A 19,681-nucleotide genomic window follows, 5' to 3' on the forward strand; every position below is an offset into this window, starting at 1 on the left:
ACTGTGCCATTAAAAACCTATACTGATGAATATTGCAGGAATGTGTAGTGGTTACCGGTCTGAGAACAGGTATATCTCAAATTAAAGTAAAATTAATGATCAAATGATGAAGAAAAGTAGCCATTTCAAGTGTCTGAATCTGGTGGACTGATGGCATAAGTGCCAGACTGCGGTAGTCTGATACATCTTCCTCGAACTAGCTCTCATAAGTAACCTGAAAGATTGCACAGTTCCAGTTGCATTTGGCCCAGATTTGGGCAAGTTCATGGTGTTCTTTTAGTGAATAAGGTGCAAGCTACAACAATCCAGACAGTGTTGTAAATAAATTTCAATTGGGGAGCGCAATTCTCCCTCTTGGTTCAATAGAATTGTTGTGGTTGGGCAAAGCAACGAAGCAACATTTTCAAAATTTAAAAGCAATATTTATGCAGCTTCTTATTACATCTCTAAAATTGTTATTGAGGGTTACTACCTACATTCCAGCCCTTGCCCAAGCTATGACAATGGTTTATTTCAGTTTTTGACCAATTAAGATCACAATCTGTTAAGGAAGGGGGAGTTTAAGGACAAGATCACACTGTTTAACTCTTTAAGTGTTTTTTCTTTGACATAGCCAATGTTGACTTAGGTGTCTGAAGAGACCACAGATGGGTCATGAGTCTGGTCTGGAGCCCGGAACATGCGGACAGAAAGCGATGATGAGATTGTGTTCATTAGGCCGTGTGTAGGTGTGCCCCTAACCTAGTTTACCTCAGAATGTCACAGTCTATTAGATGAAAACAGTACCTGCTGTGTAAGGGTTTAGGAGCTATTTTACAGACATAAGCAGGTGTGTTGAGAAATGAATGTAGGAGTGAAATGAATGAAGCTTAAATCTTTAATGTATATTTGCATATGTGGGCTGATGCATCCATCTTTAAGACATATGGTTTTGTTTTGGATACTGGTTCCTAATATGGGATGCTGGTGGCGTCACTTCTAGTGGGAACACACTAAATTAAAGGGTTAGTTCTCCCAAAAATGAAATTTCTGTCATTAATTACTCACCCTCATGTCGTTCCAAACCTGTAAGACCTTCATTCATCTTCAGAGCACAAATTAAGATATTTCTGATAAAAATGCCAGCGAGATAATTAACACATTCAGATGCCCAGAAAGCAACTAAAGACATATTTAAAACAGTTCATGTGACAACAGTGGTTCAAACTTAATGTTGTGAAGTGACGAGAATACTTTTTGTGTGCCAAAAAAACAAAATAATGACTTTATTCCACAATATCTAGTGATGGGTGATTTCAAAACACTGCTTCATGAAGCTTCAAAGCTTTACAAATCAGAGGTTTGGAGCGTGTATCAAACTGCAAAAGTCACATGATTTCAGTAAAAGAGGCTTTGTCACATCATAAGTGTTTCGAAATTTCCATGGTTTACCCCACTGGGGGGTGTGACTTTGGCAGTTTGGCAGTTCTGAACCACTGATTCAAAACAAAAGATTCGTAAAGCTTCGAAGCTTCATGAAGCAGTGTTTTGAAATCATCCATCACTAGATTTGTTGAATAAAGTTGTTATTTTGTTTTTTTGGCGCACAAAAATTATTCTCGTTACTATATAACATTAAGATTGAACTACACATGAACTGTTTTAAATATGTCTTTAGTAGCTTTCTGGGCATCTGAAAGTGTTAATTATCTTGCTGGCAATGGTAAAGGTCTTAAGGGTGTGCAACGATATGAGGGTGAGTAACCCTTTTAAGCTAGATCCACACACTGCTGCAGAATTCCCAATTTTCTATTTGATAAAGATCCTCTGAATCAAAACACTGTTGAATAAATGAGAATTTTACAACAGTGAGCTGATCTACCTCTTTAATTTCTTGAGATGTTTGACAGATTGTCTAATGAAAGACGTAAATACATTCTTTTCTTATTTATCAACTAGCTTCACCAGCATGACTTCTTTGGTCAACCAGCTTTCAAAGAAAAACATGGTTGCATGGTTATGCTGGCCAACCTGATATGCCAAAATGCTACTAACCAATGTTAACCAGATGTCTAGACCAGAATGGAAATTAATTTTGGTCTAAACTGGCAAAATATCTGTAAAATTTCATGGGCAAAAAGTTCCATTGTCCATGCATGGGGAAATCTTTCGGTACCATGATTGCCTGATTCCTGCTTGCGTTGATTCCTATTGAAATGACTGCACTCTCAGAAAAAAAGGTACGGCGCTGTCACTAGGGCAGTACTCTAAGGTACAAAAGTGAAAAGGTACATCTTTATACCTTACTTACCACTAAATGGTACATATTATTACCTTAAAGGTACATATTAGTACTTTAAAGTGCATATTAGTATCCTAAAAACACATATTAGTACCATTCTTTTGACAGTGTGGATTTCGCCTTTGAAAATTTGCTGAACAATGGTAGTGAGACCACACCTTTAGCCTGGGCACCAACCTTTACCATACTAAGATAATTATAGCAAGCTAAGTAACAAAACCCTGAATTGTTTTGTTCCAACTTAATTTGATTAAAACAACTTTTTCTTTAGTGTGCAGTCCAATATATTGAAATACGTTGATTTCTGCCTGTACTGTTAGAGGTTGGAACTTAGAGGTTACATTACCACGGTGAGACTGCGTATGATGGGACTGAGCAAGAAAACAAGATGTTGCTGGATTTCCTGTCTTCGTTCCAACAGGATGTAGAAGAATTCCACAAAACCAAAGGATGCCAAGAAGAACCCCAACAACTGTAAAAGAGCAAAGAGGGATACAATTCATATCAGGGTGAGAACTGAGTCACTCTCCCGGAAGCTCCGGTGGTCAATGACTGTAGAATAGAGGTGCGATTTACATTATGATAAGACTGGATTGGAATCTGTGTGACTCTGAACAAACAGAGGAACAAGTGTATTTCAAACAAAAGAGTTTTAGAGCGGAAGAGTGAAAAGTGACATCACAGCTCACTCGAGTGCTAACCACATTCACACCACAAACTGAGGTTACACACACTTTTACTGTTTTCCTCGGCCACTAAAGCGTGAATTCGACCCCTCGGTCTACCCAGACCACCTCGTTCACTTTGTTTAAACACTCTGGTTTGAATTTTATAGCCCACAAAGCTGGTACTTTTGAGACCCGACAAGCTTGTATAACATTAACAGATCTTAGCGGTCTGTCTCACCAGCTTGGCATTGCAGAGTGAAGAGAGGGGCAGCCGACCTCGGCCATGGCAGTACAGATGAAGGCAGTAGAATGGAGAGAGGACCCACAGGTAGATGCAAGGAGCCCACACCAGGACTGTGTTCTGGAAGCAATTGCTCAGTTCAGGGTTATGCGTGTACCATGTCTGGTTCCAGTCCTGGAGATAAAGAAGAGGGTGTGCTTAACTTTTCAACCAGTTTTATGGTAATTGACAGTCTTCATTCTTTCACTGGATCAATATTGTCTTGATCCAAACCCTCGCCACAGAGAAACCAGATATGATCTGAATGTTCCCCAACATCTAAAATTAGGTTAGAATTTTGAACATCTTGCGCTTTGTTTACCATCCTGGTCAAATGTTTGTTTGTTTTTTCAAATTCTTTTTTACATTTTTTCACTTTTTGTTTTTTGGCTTATTTCTTATCTTGACCAAGCTCATCACTGACTTTCTCTTGTCTCTTTATATTACTAGGTGAGAAACAGCTGAGATTGAATTAATTAAAAAGTTCCTAAAATTGGACTAAATCAATGTAACTGAAGGAACAGATCTGCCAGATATTCTGTTCAGTGTATTAAATTGTTACATTTCCATCTGCCAGCTTGTTTAAAATATTTAATGTCATGTAAATAAATCATATTATAAAGTTTGAATATAATGCATCATCTTAACTTAAAGCGACACATTTAATAATCCTAACTGAAAAGTCATAAAATGGCATATATCCTGGTCCTTCTGATTCTTGGCAGCATACAATGTTTCCAAAGAACTTTCGATATAAATATCATACATAAAAAGTAATCAATATTTACAGGTATAAATGTGAAAAAATATAAATCAATGTTTATATTCTTAAATAATATTCAAGATTTAAGATCTGATATTAGAGGTTTGCTCACCCATAGAGGGTCAAGTCCACTTAGACTGCAAAAGGTATCCATTCACTCGTCTGGTCCTGAGGCTGTACCTATCCCTGCCGTGTATCCTGGTCTTTTAGACTGTTCTGTCACTGAGTCAAACTCTCCCTCCGTCCTGAGATCTCCTACACTCTCTTATTCACTTTTGTCACTCCTTGTTTCTGAGAGTGTCTGGAAGTGTCTGCTTTTTGACCACCAGTCTGACAGCTGCTTAGGTGGGTGGTTATATTCACTCTCTCCTCCCAGCAGTCTTCTTTAAACTCTCTGACTCTCCCTCCTTCTCTATTTATCTTCCTCTTTCCCCAACTCCCACGTACTTTAGGTTCTTTATCAAAACAGTAACGTGGTTTTGCAAAGCTCTCTGACACCACCCGAAAAACATAGACACCACCCTCAACATAGTCCTCTCCCCCTTTTGCCTATTATAAAAAAAATATCATTCTCATTTTCCCCCAAGCAGTCACCTCCACTTTGGTCCAAATGCAGAAAGTGCTGCTAGTAACACTCCAGTGCTATTTGTTCGTCTTTATAGAAGTGCTATTTTTCGTTTTTCCTGCATGTACCCCGAGAAACACTTTGTAAGATCGCACACACAACCAAGCACCAAACTCTCCACATTGGGGTATGCATTTTTGTCCAATGTGACTTACTGTACACTTATTACACACACATTACAGACCCTATTTCTATAGTGGAGTTTGACTCTACAATTTTTCAGTTGCCAGTTCATATCTTAGACCAACTAGTGGGTCAACTTAATGACAGCAAAATAACTAAGCTTCACAGAGGCTAGACAGGCATGCCTTCATCTATGAATAAAACTATGAATTAGAGAAAGAAAATATGACCCAGACTAGATTAAAAGGTTAGTTCACCCAAAAATGAAAATTCTGTCATTAATTATTCACCTTCATGTCATTCCACACCCGCAAGTCTTTCGTTCATCTTTGAAACACAAATGAAGATATTTTTGATGAAATCTGAGAGCTTTCTGATCCTCCATTGACAGCTACATGTCTACCATTTTGATGCTTCAAAAAGTTCATAAAGAGATTGTAAAACTAATCCATGAATTAAGTGGTTTAGTCCACATTTTCTGAAGAGACTCAATCGTTTTTTATGATGAACAGATTTAATTTAGGCTTTTATTCACATATAAACTTTGGTCAGCGAACATGAACAGAAGCTCAACCGAATCTGCTTGACGCACAAGAAGAAATCTTTTCCGGAAGCTCAAACATGCTGCGCAACATAAGAACGAACCTCACTGGTTCTTGCATGTGTCAACAAACATGCTTGAGCGTCTGTTTACCACAATTATGTGATGGATGTTTATATGTGAATAAAAGCCTAAATCAAATATGTCCATCATATAAAGCGATTGAGTCTCTTCAGAAAATTTGGACTAAACCACTCATATGGAGTAGATTGTGAACATCTCTGAAATATATTATAGATACTATTATTTCAATTATTTTCTTTTGTTGTTGTTTTGTTTTTTTTTGTTTTTTCCTTTACCCAATGTGGGTATAATGTATAATACTGTACAATATATTCATCTTTCTGTGTACAATATTTTTATTTCTATGGCTCGAAATAAAGTAAAGTAAAAAAAAGATTTACGATCACCTTCTTCAACTTTTTGAAGCGTCAAAATGGTCGCATAGCAGTCTATGGAGGGATAGAAATCGCTTATATTTCATCAAAAATATCTTAATTTGTGTTCTGAAGATGAACAAAAGTCTTACAGGTGTGGAACGACATTTTCATTTTTGGGTGAACTAACCCTTTAAATACAAGTTTACTTACATATTGTGAAGATATTTTAAGCATTTACTTTCACTTTTGTACAATAAGTGAAGTTCACAGTGTAATTTCGGGAGGAGTGAACCCATCTAATCTTTCATTTAGTGAAACTCAAACATAATCTCAAGAGGAGGGAACCCTAATCTTTCAATTACATCCAGAGCATAAGCAGCTACTCACCCTGCTCTGGCATCAGTTGTTTCGATATCCCTCCAGCTCCCCAACTCCACCACATAAATTAGGCATCTCATCTATCGTACTCCTCTTCCGTGCGCTAGTAGTCCCTGGGGGGTATATCCAAGCTCGAGTTGAAGCTGCTTCCTCGAGCCCCTCCACAGCAGACAGCAAGCCAAATAAGCTTAACCGTATTAGCTTAAAGATTTTATGAGGAAATGAACTCGTGAAACAATTTTGGAAGCTTTCACTACTCATTATCTAATGCAAAATGTGGATCCTGAAGCAGAACCAGCTGAGACCCACCACACTAGACTATACAATTTATTCAATAAAGGTGATAGATTGATCTCATTTACTAATTTACCCCATACAGTTTGCACTTTGTATGTGCACAGAAAAAGTTCAACAGGTGCACAAGTAAAATAAAGGGGTTCATCATTCTATTGTTGATGAATCTGCATTGTTTTAACCAAGGGAGCGAGTGCCCATGGATAATAATTTGCAGAACACACAACCGTGTCCATAAGGGCTTTCTGTACAACCTCACCTCTCTCTCTCTTTTTGCTCACTCGCGTTCTCGCACACACTCTCACCTGAGAGCAAGCGCACTAAAATCTTTAAGTAAACGCCAAAAACACAATTTAAAACACACTAGACACAATCGCCATAGTGCATTTTGTCGTTTTTATCTTAATTGCTACTCAGAATTAATGCATTTTTGTAGGGTCACTTAGGCCTAGTTATTCCATTTCTCACAGAATAGATTAAAAAAAATGGCTTCGCATATTATTTGTTGCCAAGGCCACCATGAGTATATGATTTCAGTTGCTTCTAAATTTTATTATAAATTTTAAATAAGTAAAATAAACAATTTATAAATAACTTATTTATGAATCACAATTTCTTGGTGAAAACCAAGGCCAGCAGCCATATCAGCCAAGAGTGGTTGCCCACTGAAGCTAAGCAGGGTTGAGCCTGGTCAGTACCTGGATGGGAGACCTCCTGGGAAAACTATAGGTCTCTGCTGGAAGAGGTGTTAGTGAGGCCAGCAGGGGGCGCTCACCCTGTGGTCTGTGTGGGTCCTAATGGCCCAGTATAGTGATGGGGACACTATACGGTTTGCTAAATTTGCCCATTGGCCTCCGTCCATTATCATGGCCTCCTAATCATATGCTGATTGGCTTCATCACTCTCTCCTCTCCACCAATAAGCTGGTGTGTGGTGGACGTTCTGGCGCAAAATGGCTGCCGTCGCAACATCCAGGTGGATTCTGCACATTGGTGGTGGTTGAAAAGATTTCCCCTTCTTCCATATGTAAAATGCTTTGAGTAACGAGAAAGTGTTTAAAATGTTTCTACACAGATTTTATGCTCAAATATGTCCATACATTGTGCAGAAAACTATCATAATCAATTAGCCTTATAGGCTGAAGATGTGTCATATAAAAAGTCTTGCTGTATTTGGTCGCAAGTAGATCATGCGAGAACTGCACCTGGCTGCCATGTCAGATGGGTCAAGTGTGTTTAAAAGAGAAGTGCTCAAGCATTCTGTTGTAAATAGACCAGGAACATAGACCGCTGAGACATAGATTTAACACAAACATACTCACGCAATGCAATACATACACATTTTCACACACAAAAACTCATTCACATAGGCATCCAGACATTCTCACACACAAGTTTGTATTACTAGACTGGCACAAGTTAAACAGACGGTCAGACTGATATTATGTCTGTCTCTTTTGAAGCTCTCAGTAGTCTGTTATGAAGTAACATCAGTCCAACAGAAACCCTGGAAAAGGCCTGTACACTGGTGGAAAGTTTTAGGTCGACCTCAGTCAAGGAGCTTCTGCAGAGACATGGAAAAAACGATGGCTGGACAAACCTTCCCACAAGCGCTCCCTGCGGCCAGTCATGAGTGTGAGGAAAGCTGTATTGTGTTATTCATCAAGGTGAGAGTATATTTATATATCAAAGTTTTTCTTAGAAGATGATTCTTTTGCCTATTCTTCTTAAACGCTTAGTTCACTTTCAAATGATAATGACCCTAAGCTTTACACACCCTCAAGCCATCCTAGGTGTATATGACTTGCTTTTTTTCAGATGCAACACAATCTGAGTTATATTAATAAATATCCTGATGCATCTAAGATTCATAATGGCAGTGAATGGTATGGTACCAATGAGTATAAAGCTCAACAAAGCGCATCAATTCAAAGCAAAAACGTACTCCACTCGGCTCCGGGGGGTTAATAAAGGCCTTCTGATGTGTTTGTGTAAGAAAAATACCCTTATTTAACAAAGACAATGAAGAAAGTGTAATGGCTCTCGCAGTTTAAAATGCTTACGTTACGTCCTACACCTTCCATATTCAACTTACGAAAGAAACTTAATTCATGCAACGCCAGTTCCGTTTTTTTGGATACGGAACTAAGCCTTTAAATCTCATATACAGATGATAATAACATGTCTCATTTCTAGTCTTCTCACATACATTGATTTTTACCAAGTCTAAGATCCTCAAGAATCATTCCTAATGACCAGAAGAGCCTGTAAATCGCTTAGAGTACTCAATTACAACGAGACCTCTGAAGGGAGCTTGAAAGAAAGTGATAAAATAGCAGCAAAAAGCCTCACCGCTCATGACGATAATGACTTGGAAGGAGGCGCAAAGGAGACAGATATAATCAGTCCTGGTTTGCTAGTTGCCAATTTTGCCTCATAGCTTTCATTGTGTTTAGTGACGCTCACAAATCAAGCAAGAACTACTGCAAAATGACAAATTTTCCCAATTATTTAAAGTCATTGTGAGGGAATGTGATGTTGTGGTCAGAAATTAAAAAAGCAAGACTCCTAGAACTAATGGTTCTTAGGAATGTCAGATTTCCTTTTTCTTCCTGCTTTTTTTTTCGTGAACTATCCCTTTAACTAAGGTGGCAAAACAACATTAAATCATTTTTAAACATTAAGAGAGCTGCTCTCGTGTATAAATGTTTATAAAATTCACACACTTTTCAGTTGCATATTGACGCTCACTTGGGCTTTCAGTGGCCAGACCACCTATAGAAAAGCCAAAATTGCAAAAACATAGCATTATACTGTCAGAACAACTAAACAGAGAGAGATGAATTGATGCATTCTTCCTGGTCAACCATGAATCCACCAGGGGTTTGGCAAACGGACTCCAAACAACAATGACCATCTCATTCTGTCTATAGTTTTGAGGACAGCACTTATGGCAGTAAATGAGCCAAAAACTTGAAATGAAACGTGAAAATGTCCCATTACTCTATCGCACGACAAAGCTGTTGCTGAAGATTTTATTTACATGTGACGTAGCTCTGAGAGAACGAACAACTGTCGGTTTCCCATCTAAAATACTCAAATCAGCATGGCTGCCCACTTTTGTTTTTGTTAATCAAGACCAGACAGCTAAATAACAGTCTTACAACCAAACAAGTTAAAGTGCCATTATCTTTTTATGCTGTGGGTTGGGGCCAAACTATTTCCCACAGCTGAACTGTGTGTATCAAAGGTATACACAGCATCAAGTGGTGTGCTCACCGCCAGTACATTCACTTCATTATAACTCTATGTTGGATAACTAGTCTGTGGTGTTGAGTGGGAAGCTAAAAATAGTCAGGATACCAAAATTAAACACAGACGTCACTTTAGATACATCGCACGCCTGAAACTATACTAACCCATACAGCAGTTTTCAGGAAAAATATATTTCTTAGAGAAGCAGCAGAGCTTAAGGAATATATATTTCATTTAAACTTTCAAATAACAAAATATCTACAATGCATATTTCAAGGGAATGGAAAATGGAAAATATATTTTAGACAATATAATATAATTTTAACTTAAAATATGAAGAATATATGAAGAATGGTAAAAAAAATAGTGTGAAATTAACTCAAACAGAATATATATATATATATATATATATATATATATATATATATATATATATATATATATATATATATATATATATATATATATATGTATAATTTTATAATATAAATATAATTTTCTAAATATATTTTGAAATATAACTGAAAATATTTTTTTTTTTCCATATGGGAAGATGTTTTTAAAATTGTTCCATCTGTCAAATAAAAAACTGTCAGCGTGATCATTTAGTAATAATATTTGTGTCAAAACACAAGAGCATCACTGAACTGGGTCAGATTTTTACAAATCCAATGGTTATGTCTTAACTTACTGCCATTTTTATGCTGGATCTGCTCAGCATATGCTTCGCCAATTAGAGCAATGCAGTATGATAGAGATTTAACATTAGTGGAAAAGGAGGCTGAAGTCCATGCAGTCAAAAGGAAGTTGGATTGTTGCCACTTTCAGCCAAAAAGAGTCTGTTTAGCTGGCATACAAAAGTGTCTGTCTCTATGCCAGTCTGGCAGACATAGTGCCAGTGCATTGGTACACCAGTCAAACTCCACTCTCATCCCTCTAGCCCCTCTCTTTCGCTCCATCTTTCCCTCTCTTTCATTTGCTCTGGAGCGAAAACAGTCTAGAGAAAATAATGGTGTCATTTCAACCTACTCTCTCCAGTGCAGATAAATATAGCTCTGGCCGCAGAGGTGCCAAACCCATTAAGACACGGCTTTTGGTAGGAAGTAAGAAAATATCTTCTTTTCTTTCTTTTTTTTAAGAACCATCATAAAGTCTGTGGCAAAGGGCCAACGAGTGGTAAATCCAGATGTGTCAGCCTACGCATGGAATTATGACTTGTGTTGTTTTCTGCCACACTCTCCCCGCCCTCCTTCCATCCTGCTACGTCGTCTGCCGCTTCTCGTGATTCAGAAGGGATCAAACGTCTGGATATGTGCTGACAAGGTCGTCTGAGTTGATGAGGATTTTGACAGGTCCATCGTCAGACATGTCTCACAGTTTTCCGCTAGCCATTCTATTCCTGAGGCATTTGCCACAAAGATTTTCTGAAAACTGAATTGTGAGTTTAGGCATCAATACAACTGCCAACGTATCTTATATGGACACAAAAAGTATAATAAAATACATTTATAATATAATTAAAATATTCAACTATAAAATATTATGTATGTACATACATTTTCATGTTACATATTGCTTACTTAAATATTTAGTTTCATATTGCTAACTTTGCTAACACATCTTAACAGAGCTACCTAAACTTTTTTTTCTTATCTTGCCTAAAGCATGACACTCCTGCCTGATTATGATTAGTATTGCATTTTTTCAATAAGAGTCACATTTATATGTCAGAGATCATTATATAACTATTTTTGCTGAGATTTGTGCTTACGAAATGGATTGAATTCCACGGTAAACACAAAAGGAAAACCACAGGAGGAAGAGTAATCGCCTGCTAAATTGCAGACACTATAAATGGAGGGTACCTCTGTCTGGATTCCTTTGGATGAGATGATGGTTTGCTCTCACCGGAAGTGGATGCGTCAAGATTTTCATCACTCCAGGCAGTCTCCTAATTACAGACTGGTTGAACGAAAATGTATCTTAATTTTATGCATCTATAAACTCACCATATAATTACATCTGGCAGGCCTATCAACAAATGTAACACCTTTACATCAGAGCAAGAGTTGTTAATCTTTTCTGACTCTGCCAACACCCCACACTAAATATATGTGACCCTGGACCACATTGTATGGGTCAAAATGATTGATTTTTCTTTTATGCCAAAAATCAAGTAAAAAGTAAAGATCATGTTCCATGAAGATATTTTGTAAATTTCCATATATAAATTGTGAGTGGATATGCACTGCTATGGACTTAATTTGGACAACTTTAAAAGGTGATTTTCTCAATATTTTGATTTTTTTGCACCCTCAGATTCCAGATTTTCAAATAGTTGTACCTTGAAGAAAAATTATCCTATCCTAACCATAACCATGCATAAAAAGTAGCCCAAAAATAGCCCAATGTGATTTTCTCCATTGGGCAGCCAAATTCTCCAATGAATGTGTATGTCTGGGGGGTGTTTTGGGGGTGTGGGAGCACCAAAATCGTATGTACGGGGGTGGAAAAGTCAACTCGCGAAAAAGATTTTTTACCCAAAGCAACAACTTAAAGGATTAGTTCACTTTCAAATTAAAATTACCCCATGATTTACTTACCCTCAAGCCATCCTAGGTGTATATGACTATATTCTATCTGATCAACACAATCAGAGATATATTAATAAATATCCTGAAGCATCCAAGCTTTATAATGGCAGTGAGCGATACCAATGAGTAAGAGTTGAAGAAAGTGCTTCCATCCAGTGAACCCAACACTGAACTTCATTGACCTTCAGGGGCCTGTGAACCCCTGAAGAAATGAGAGTATTCTACTGTTACGTCCTGGTAGTTCGTGCCTCTGTGTTTTTCTTTCTTCCCTCCTCTTTTCCTAGGCACGCCTACAAGAGACGGTTATTGGTTCGGGAGGCTGCCAATCATCATCAGCCCACGTGACGTCATGCTACCCGCTGCCAATCCTGGACCGGCGCCAGAGTTTAAAAGAGCGGCTTGTTGGACGCGAGGATAGCTCGCTTTGCTCTTTGCTCTTTGCTTTTCTGTTTTTGTGCTTGTTAGATCTGCTTGTTAAGTTCCTTCGGTACGATGTCATTCTTACGTTGAACAGTTTTGAGCTGTCACTGTTTTCTTTGATTTGTTCTTTAACTTGTTTTTTTCTTTAAGTATTATTTCGACTGTGTTGCTCCTGATCTTTGGGAACGGACAAGGTAGTATGTCACGTGACGTACATGTGCAACACTTAGTGACTTCAATGTATAGATACACCAGTTAGGAATGAGCGCCACATTTGTATGTTTTGTTTGGGTAGAAAGTGTAGGTAAGTTATGGCGTTTGACGCGCTGAAGACTTGCTTTCTTGTTTTTCTTTTCTTGAGTTAGGTTAGTTTTGAACCTGAGTTAGCTTGGGTCCCTTTTTTGGTTTTGTTCTTTTCTTTTCTTTGGCGACTCTCTTTTGTCCTTTTTCCCTGGTTTGTTACTTTTGTTTCTTTTTCATGTAAATATTGTCTTTGTTTGTTTTCTTGTTGTTGTTATTTGTTAGTATTGCATTATTGTATTATTATCCTTAACTCACACCTTTATTTTCTTTTTCCTTGATTGTAAATAAACTCCGTTTATTGGCAGTTTTCGTAGCGTCTTGTCTTTAGCCATCACCACTCGTACGCGCAATGGTCACAATCTCAATGTTACCCCTTCTAACCCTAGACTTAAATTAAGAAGTTGTAACATTTAATGGGGGCTCGTCCGGGATAGTATTTACTGATATGATTCAGTCCCGAATAACTTTATAGTTGTGATCATTGGTGCGTGCGTGTGTGTTGGTTGCGATTGACAAGAAGTAAGTTTTGGAAGTTCTGGCGTTGTACCCATGCGGGAGGTATTGAAGTGTCATTTGCTTATTTGCTTATTGTGCGTTATGGAAGCGTTTAATTTGCAGAATTTTGTTATTAACCCTTCGTTAGAGCAGATTAATTTGTGCAGGAAGCAAGATTTATTGCTGGTAGCTGACCACTATAAGATTACTATTAGCAAACAAGGTCTTAAGAGAGACATAAAAAGTAAATTGTTGCAGTGCCTTCGGGAGTTAAATGTTCTTCCTATGTCAAATCCTATGGATGGTGAGTCTAGCGGGAGTGTACGTGTGGGCGATGTTGCTGTGGCAAATCTCAGCCTTGTGGATGATGCGGATAAGCGGAGTGGTAGAGCTGACGCCGAGGCGGAGGGGATTGCCGATGCTAAGGCCAGCTTGCCACCGTTTGATCCATTTTCTCCCAGTTCTGTTGATTCAACAGACCGGGCGCGACTGAAAGTCCGCTTGGCTCGTTTGCAATATGAGGCACAAGAGAAAGCCGATGCCCGTCAGGCCGAGCTAAATCTGCGGTTGGAGATACGCAGGCTCGAGATTGAGGCTGACAAGCAGGTGAAGCTGCGACAGCTGGATCTAGAGGCAATGAAGGGTGCTAACGGGTCAGCCGCGCAGTCGGATCCAGGTCAGTTTTCTGATGTTTCTCCGCAGACTGATCCATCGCAAGTTACATTTGACATAGGTAAGCACATTGTATTAGTACCACAATTTCGAGAATCTGAAGTAGACTCCTATTTCAGTGCGTTTGAGCGCATTGCTATTTCTCTTCGTTGGCCTAAAGAGGCCTGGTCTCTATTAGTGCAGTGCAAGTTGATAGGTAAAGCTCAGGAGGTATGCTCTACGTTGTCTCTAGACGAGAGTCTAAACTATGATTCTATGAAGTGTGCTATTCTTCGTGCTTATGAGTTAGTTCCTGAGGCTTATAGACAAAAGTATAGAGGACACAGGAAAAGTTCTGTCCAGACTTTCGTGGAATTTGCAAGGGAGAAAGGGCTCTTGTTTGATAAGTGGTGCACAGCTAGTAAGGTAAGTGATTTTAACGAGTTAAGAGAGCTTGTATTGCTTGAAGATTTTAAAAATGGCTTGCCCGAGCGTGTTGTGATTTATCTTAACGAACAGAAAGTAACTTCGTTGTCGCATGCAGCAGTATTAGCTGATGAGTTTGTCTTAATACATAAAAGTGTCTTCCCTGCTGCACGTCCGGAAAAGTCACAGTTTGTTCTTTCTCAAAATTCGGCTGCACGTTCTAAGTCCACCCCACCTCTTAAGGAGGATCGTGAATGTTTTTATTGTCACAAACGTGGACATGTGATTGCAGATTGTTTGGTTTTAAAACGCAAACAGTCCCAGCCTAAGAGTGTAGGATTTGTTAAAACTGTTAAGCCGATTGTTTCATTGCCTGATGAGAGTAGAATTGATGACAGTTACCGACCTTTTATTCTAAAAGGGTTAGTTTCCTTAACTGGCAGTTGTGAGGATCAGAGAGAAATAAGGATGCTCAGAGACACAGGTGCAATGCAATCATTTATTGTAGCAGATACGTTGCCGTTGTCTGATGATACGTTCTGTGGTTCAAGCGTCATTATACAAGGCATTGAAATTAATTGCGTAACGGCTCCTTTGCATCGTGTGCATCTGCAGAGTGAGTTATGTACGGGATTTGTGAAAGTGGCCGTACGTCCTTCACTTCCTGTACAGGGTGTTGATTTTATCCTTGGCAATGACCTGGCCGGAGGAAAAATAATGCCTGTTTTAGAGGTTGTTGACAAACCAGATATGTTTTGTCGGTCGGAAAAGGTATCTAGTACTTATCCTGGCGTTTTTCCCGCATGCGCTGTTACTCGCTCACAGTCGCGCAAAGAGGGAAATCTAGTTGACTTGTCTGAGTCGTTCTTCCGTCCTCTTCTTGCTGGTGATGAATCACTGGATGCTGCTGTCGATACACAAAAGCAGTCAAATAAAGTTAGTACAACTGTGTCTGATGTAGATACATTAAAACTATCTGTGTCCAGAGAGAGAATAAGTGCTGCACAGAAAGAGGACAAATCTCTCGTTACGTCTTTTAATTCTGTTGTACCTCTTGATGTGGCTAAGGATAAGAAAGTTGCATATTTTGTTGACAATGATTTATTGATGAGAAAGTGGTGTTCCAAAACTAGGGATTCGGATTGGGATGTTGTACATCAAGTTGTTGTCCCATCTTTGTATCGTCAGCATGTTTTATGCTTAGCGCATGATCATCAGTTCGCAGGACATTTCGGAGTTACAAAAACTTACAATAGGATATTACAACACTTCTTTTGGCCATGTTTAAAAAAAGATGTTGTTCAGTACTGCCGTACGTGTCATACCTGTCAGACCGTTGGGAAGCCAAATCAGGTGATTCCACCTGCTCCTCTGTCTCCTATTCCAGCTATTGGGGAACCCTTCGAGCATGTAATCGTAGACTGTGTTGGACCTCTACCTAAAACTAAATCTGGTAACCAGTTTCTGTTAACCATAATGTGCGTAGCCACTAGATTTCCAGAGGCAATTCCGTTAAGGAAAATCACCGCGCCTGTTATCATCAAAGCGTTGGTGAAATTTTTCTCTACTTTCGGACTCCCTAAAATAGTGCAGACTGATCAGGGCACAAATTTTTTATCAAGGCTTTTTAACCAAGTTCTGGAGACTTTGGCGATTTCTCACCGTGTGTCAAGTGCTTATCGACCACAAAGTCAGGGGGCACTTGAACGCTTTCACCAAACACTTAAGTCTATGCTTAGGAAATATTGTATGGATACTGCCCGAGATTGGGATGAGGGAGTACCTTTGGTTTTGTTCGCAGCCAGAGAGACGGTACAAGAGTCTCTTGGTTTTAGTCCAGCTGAACTTGTTTTTGGACATCAGGTAAGGGGACCTTTAAAAGTTCTTAAGGAAAAGATTTTAATGACTGATTCGAGTCCGTGTACTAATGTGTTAGATTATGTTAGTACTTTCCGAGATCGCTTACATACTGCTTGGTCGCTAGCTGAGGAATCTCTAGCTAATGTTCAAAAAAACATGAAGCGCAAGTTCGATCGAAAAGCAATTGCGCGATCTTTTGTGCCTGGTGATGAGGTGCTCGTTCTTTTACCTGTTCCTGGATCAGCCTTGTCTGCTCGTTTCTTTGGTCCGTATGTTGTTAAAAAGAAAATGAGTGAGACTGACTATATGCTTTCCACCCCTGATAGGAGACGTCAAACAAGAGTGTGTCATATAAACATGTTAAAGGCTTACCATGCCAGAGAGAAATCTGAAGCTCCGGAACAGACTGCTGGGCCCGCTGTCTCTTCCGTCGCGATAGCTGTGGAGCTGACGCCCACTCTTGATGTCTCGGGTGCTGACGAGGATGGTGTCGTGTTCCGTAATGCCCCTCATCAGTGTGTACGGTTAGCAAACTCTGAGATATTACAAGATCTCTCCATGTCTTGTTCATTTAACCTTTGCTCAAAAATCTGATATTGGTAACCTAATCTCTGATTTTAAATCTCTGTTTAGCGATGTACCAAGACAAACGAATGTTTTACAGCACGATATTGTTGTGGATGGTGCTCGCCCTATTAAGCAGCATGCGTATCGTGTTAATACAGTCAAAAGGTCTGTTATGCGTCAGGAGGTTAGTTATTTGTTGGAGAATGGTTTCGCCAAACCTAGTTGCAGTCCCTGGAGTTCTCCATGTTTGCTCGTGCCGAAACCTGATGGTACTTTTAGATTCTGCACTGATTACCGCAAGGTAAATGCTGTGACTGTGCCAGACAGCTACCCATTACCGCGCATGGAAGACTGTGTCGATAACATCGGTTCCGCCCGTTTCGTCAGTAAACTAGATATGTTGAAGGGATACTGGCAAGTTCCACTTACATCACAAGCGTCAGATATCTCTGCGTTTGTAACACCAGATAATTTTCTTCAGTATACTGCGATGGCTTTCGGGCTCAGAAACGCACCGGCAACATTTCAGCGTTTGGTAAATGTTGTTTTAGCTGATGTACCAAATTGCAATGCATATCTTGATGATTTGGTCATCTATTCGATGGATTGGAAAGAACATATGTGCTCGTTGAGAACCGTGTTTGAGCGTCTTGATAAAGCTAATTTGACACTTAACTTAGCAAAATGTGAGTTTGTCGAGCGACCGTTACTTACCTTGGTAAACAGGTTGGTCAAGGTCAAGTACGGCCGGTGGAGGCCAAGGTTGCAGCAATTGCGGGAGTTTCCAGTCCCTACCACCCGACGAGAGCTACGGAGGTTTTTGGGTATGGCTGGGTACTACCGCAGTTTCTGTAAAAATTTCTCGACTGTTGTTAGTCCCCTCACTGCATTAATCAGTCCAACTAAGCTTTTTAAGTGGTCATTAGAATGTCAGCATGCTTTTGACTCTGTGAAAATGCTTTTATGTAATGCACCTGTTCTTATTGCACCTGACTGTACACGGGATTTTAAACTTGAAGTGGACGCAAGCGCAGTTGCCGCTGGAGCTGTTCTCCTGCAGGAGGATAAAAATGGTGTAGATCATCCTGTCAGTTACTATTCTCGTAAGTTTAACAAGCATCAGCTTCACTATTCCACTATCGAAAAGGAAGCACTGGCCTTGCTGCTCGCTTTACAGCATTTTGAAGTTTACCTTGGCTCTAGTAATCTTCCTGTCACAGTGTTTACGGATCATAATCCTCTTGTGTTTTTATCTCGGATGTATAACCAAAATCAAAGGTTGATGCGCTGGGCTCTAGCAGTCCAGAATTACAACTTGGTTATTAAACACAAGAAAGGTGTTAAATGTCCTTGCTGATGCTCTTTCGAGAGCTTGAGTTTTTTCCCTACTTTGAAAACAAACTAGTTTGTTCTTAAGGGTGGGAGTGTTACGTCCTGGTAGTTCGTGCCTCTGTGTTTTTCTTTCTTCCCTCCTCTTTTCCTAGGCACGCCTACAAGAGACGGTTATTGGTTCGGGAGGCTGCCAATCATCATCAGCCCACGTGACGTCATGCTACCCGCTGCCAATCCTGGACCGGCGCCAGAGTTTAAAAGAGCGGCTTGTTGGACGCGAGGATAGCTCGCTTTGCTCTTTGCTCTTTGCTTTTCTGTTTTTGTGCTTGTTAGATCTGCTTGTTAAGTTCCTTCGGTACGATGTCATTCTTACGTTGAACAGTTTTGAGCTGTCACTGTTTTCTTTGATTTGTTCTTTAACTTGTTTTTTTCTTTAAGTATTATTTCGACTGTGTTGCTCCTGATCTTTGGGAACGGACAAGGTAGTATGTCACGTGACGTACATGTGCAACACTTAGTGACTTCAATGTATAGATACACCAGTTAGGAATGAGCGCCACATTTGTATGTTTTGTTTGGGTAGAAAGTGTAGGTAAGTTATGGCGTTTGACGCGCTGAAGACTTGCTTTCTTGTTTTTCTTTTCTTGAGTTAGGTTAGTTTTGAACCTGAGTTAGCTTGGGTCCCTTTTTTGGTTTTGTTCTTTTCTTTTCTTTGGCGACTCTCTTTTGTCCTTTTTCCCTGGTTTGTTACTTTTGTTTCTTTTTCATGTAAATATTGTCTTTGTTTGTTTTCTTGTTGTTGTTATTTGTTAGTATTGCATTATTGTATTATTATCCTTAACTCACACCTTTATTTTCTTTTTCCTTGATTGTAAATAAACTCCGTTTATTGGCAGTTTTCGTAGCGTCTTGTCTTTAGCCATCACCACTCGTACGCGCAATGGTCACAATCTCAATGTTACCCCTTCTAACCCTAGACTTAAATTAAGAAGTTGTAACATCTACTTAGAGTCAAGTACACTCTAAAAAATGCTGGGTTAAAAAAACCCAAGCTGGGTAAAATATGGACAAACCCAGCAGGTTGGGTTAAAAGGCACCTATTATGCCCTCTTTCATATGATGTAATATAAGTCTCTGGTCTGGTCAAGTTTCAGCTTAAAATTCCCCACAAATTTGCCCCTATTTGGGGGTGAGCAAAAACATGCCTTTTACTATATTACTATATTGTTGGCTAAAAAAATAAATCCAAAATTGGTTGAAAAATATGGCTGGGTGAAAACAACCCAAACCCTGGTTTTGTCCATATTTAACCCAGCAGTTTTTAGAGTGTATGCCCTAAAATCCATGCAAAAACATTGGTGGCCCTCTATCGCAACTCTAAAAAAA

General features: G+C 39.3%; 1 protein-coding gene across 1 annotated transcript in view; it reads right to left on the reverse strand.

The window, feature by feature from the left end:
• abcc6a (ATP-binding cassette, sub-family C (CFTR/MRP), member 6a) overlaps positions 1-8,023 on the reverse strand; it is a 29,182-nt gene extending 21,159 nt beyond the window's left edge. Inside the window, exons 1-4 of the mRNA XM_067374257.1 lie at positions 7,993-8,023; positions 4,266-4,483; positions 3,188-3,364; positions 2,628-2,753 (exon numbers count right to left, since the gene is read on the reverse strand). Of these exons, the coding sequence (XP_067230358.1) occupies positions 2,628-2,753; positions 3,188-3,364; positions 4,266-4,483; positions 7,993-8,023 (552 nt within the window). The remainder of the gene's footprint in view (positions 1-2,627; positions 2,754-3,187; positions 3,365-4,265; positions 4,484-7,992) is intronic.
• Positions 8,024-19,681: the final 11,658 nt, after the last annotated feature.

This window comes from Chanodichthys erythropterus, chromosome 21 (assembly GCF_024489055.1).
Source record: "Chanodichthys erythropterus isolate Z2021 chromosome 21, ASM2448905v1, whole genome shotgun sequence".
In the NCBI taxonomy this organism is placed as follows: domain Eukaryota; kingdom Metazoa; phylum Chordata; class Actinopteri; order Cypriniformes; family Xenocyprididae; genus Chanodichthys; species Chanodichthys erythropterus.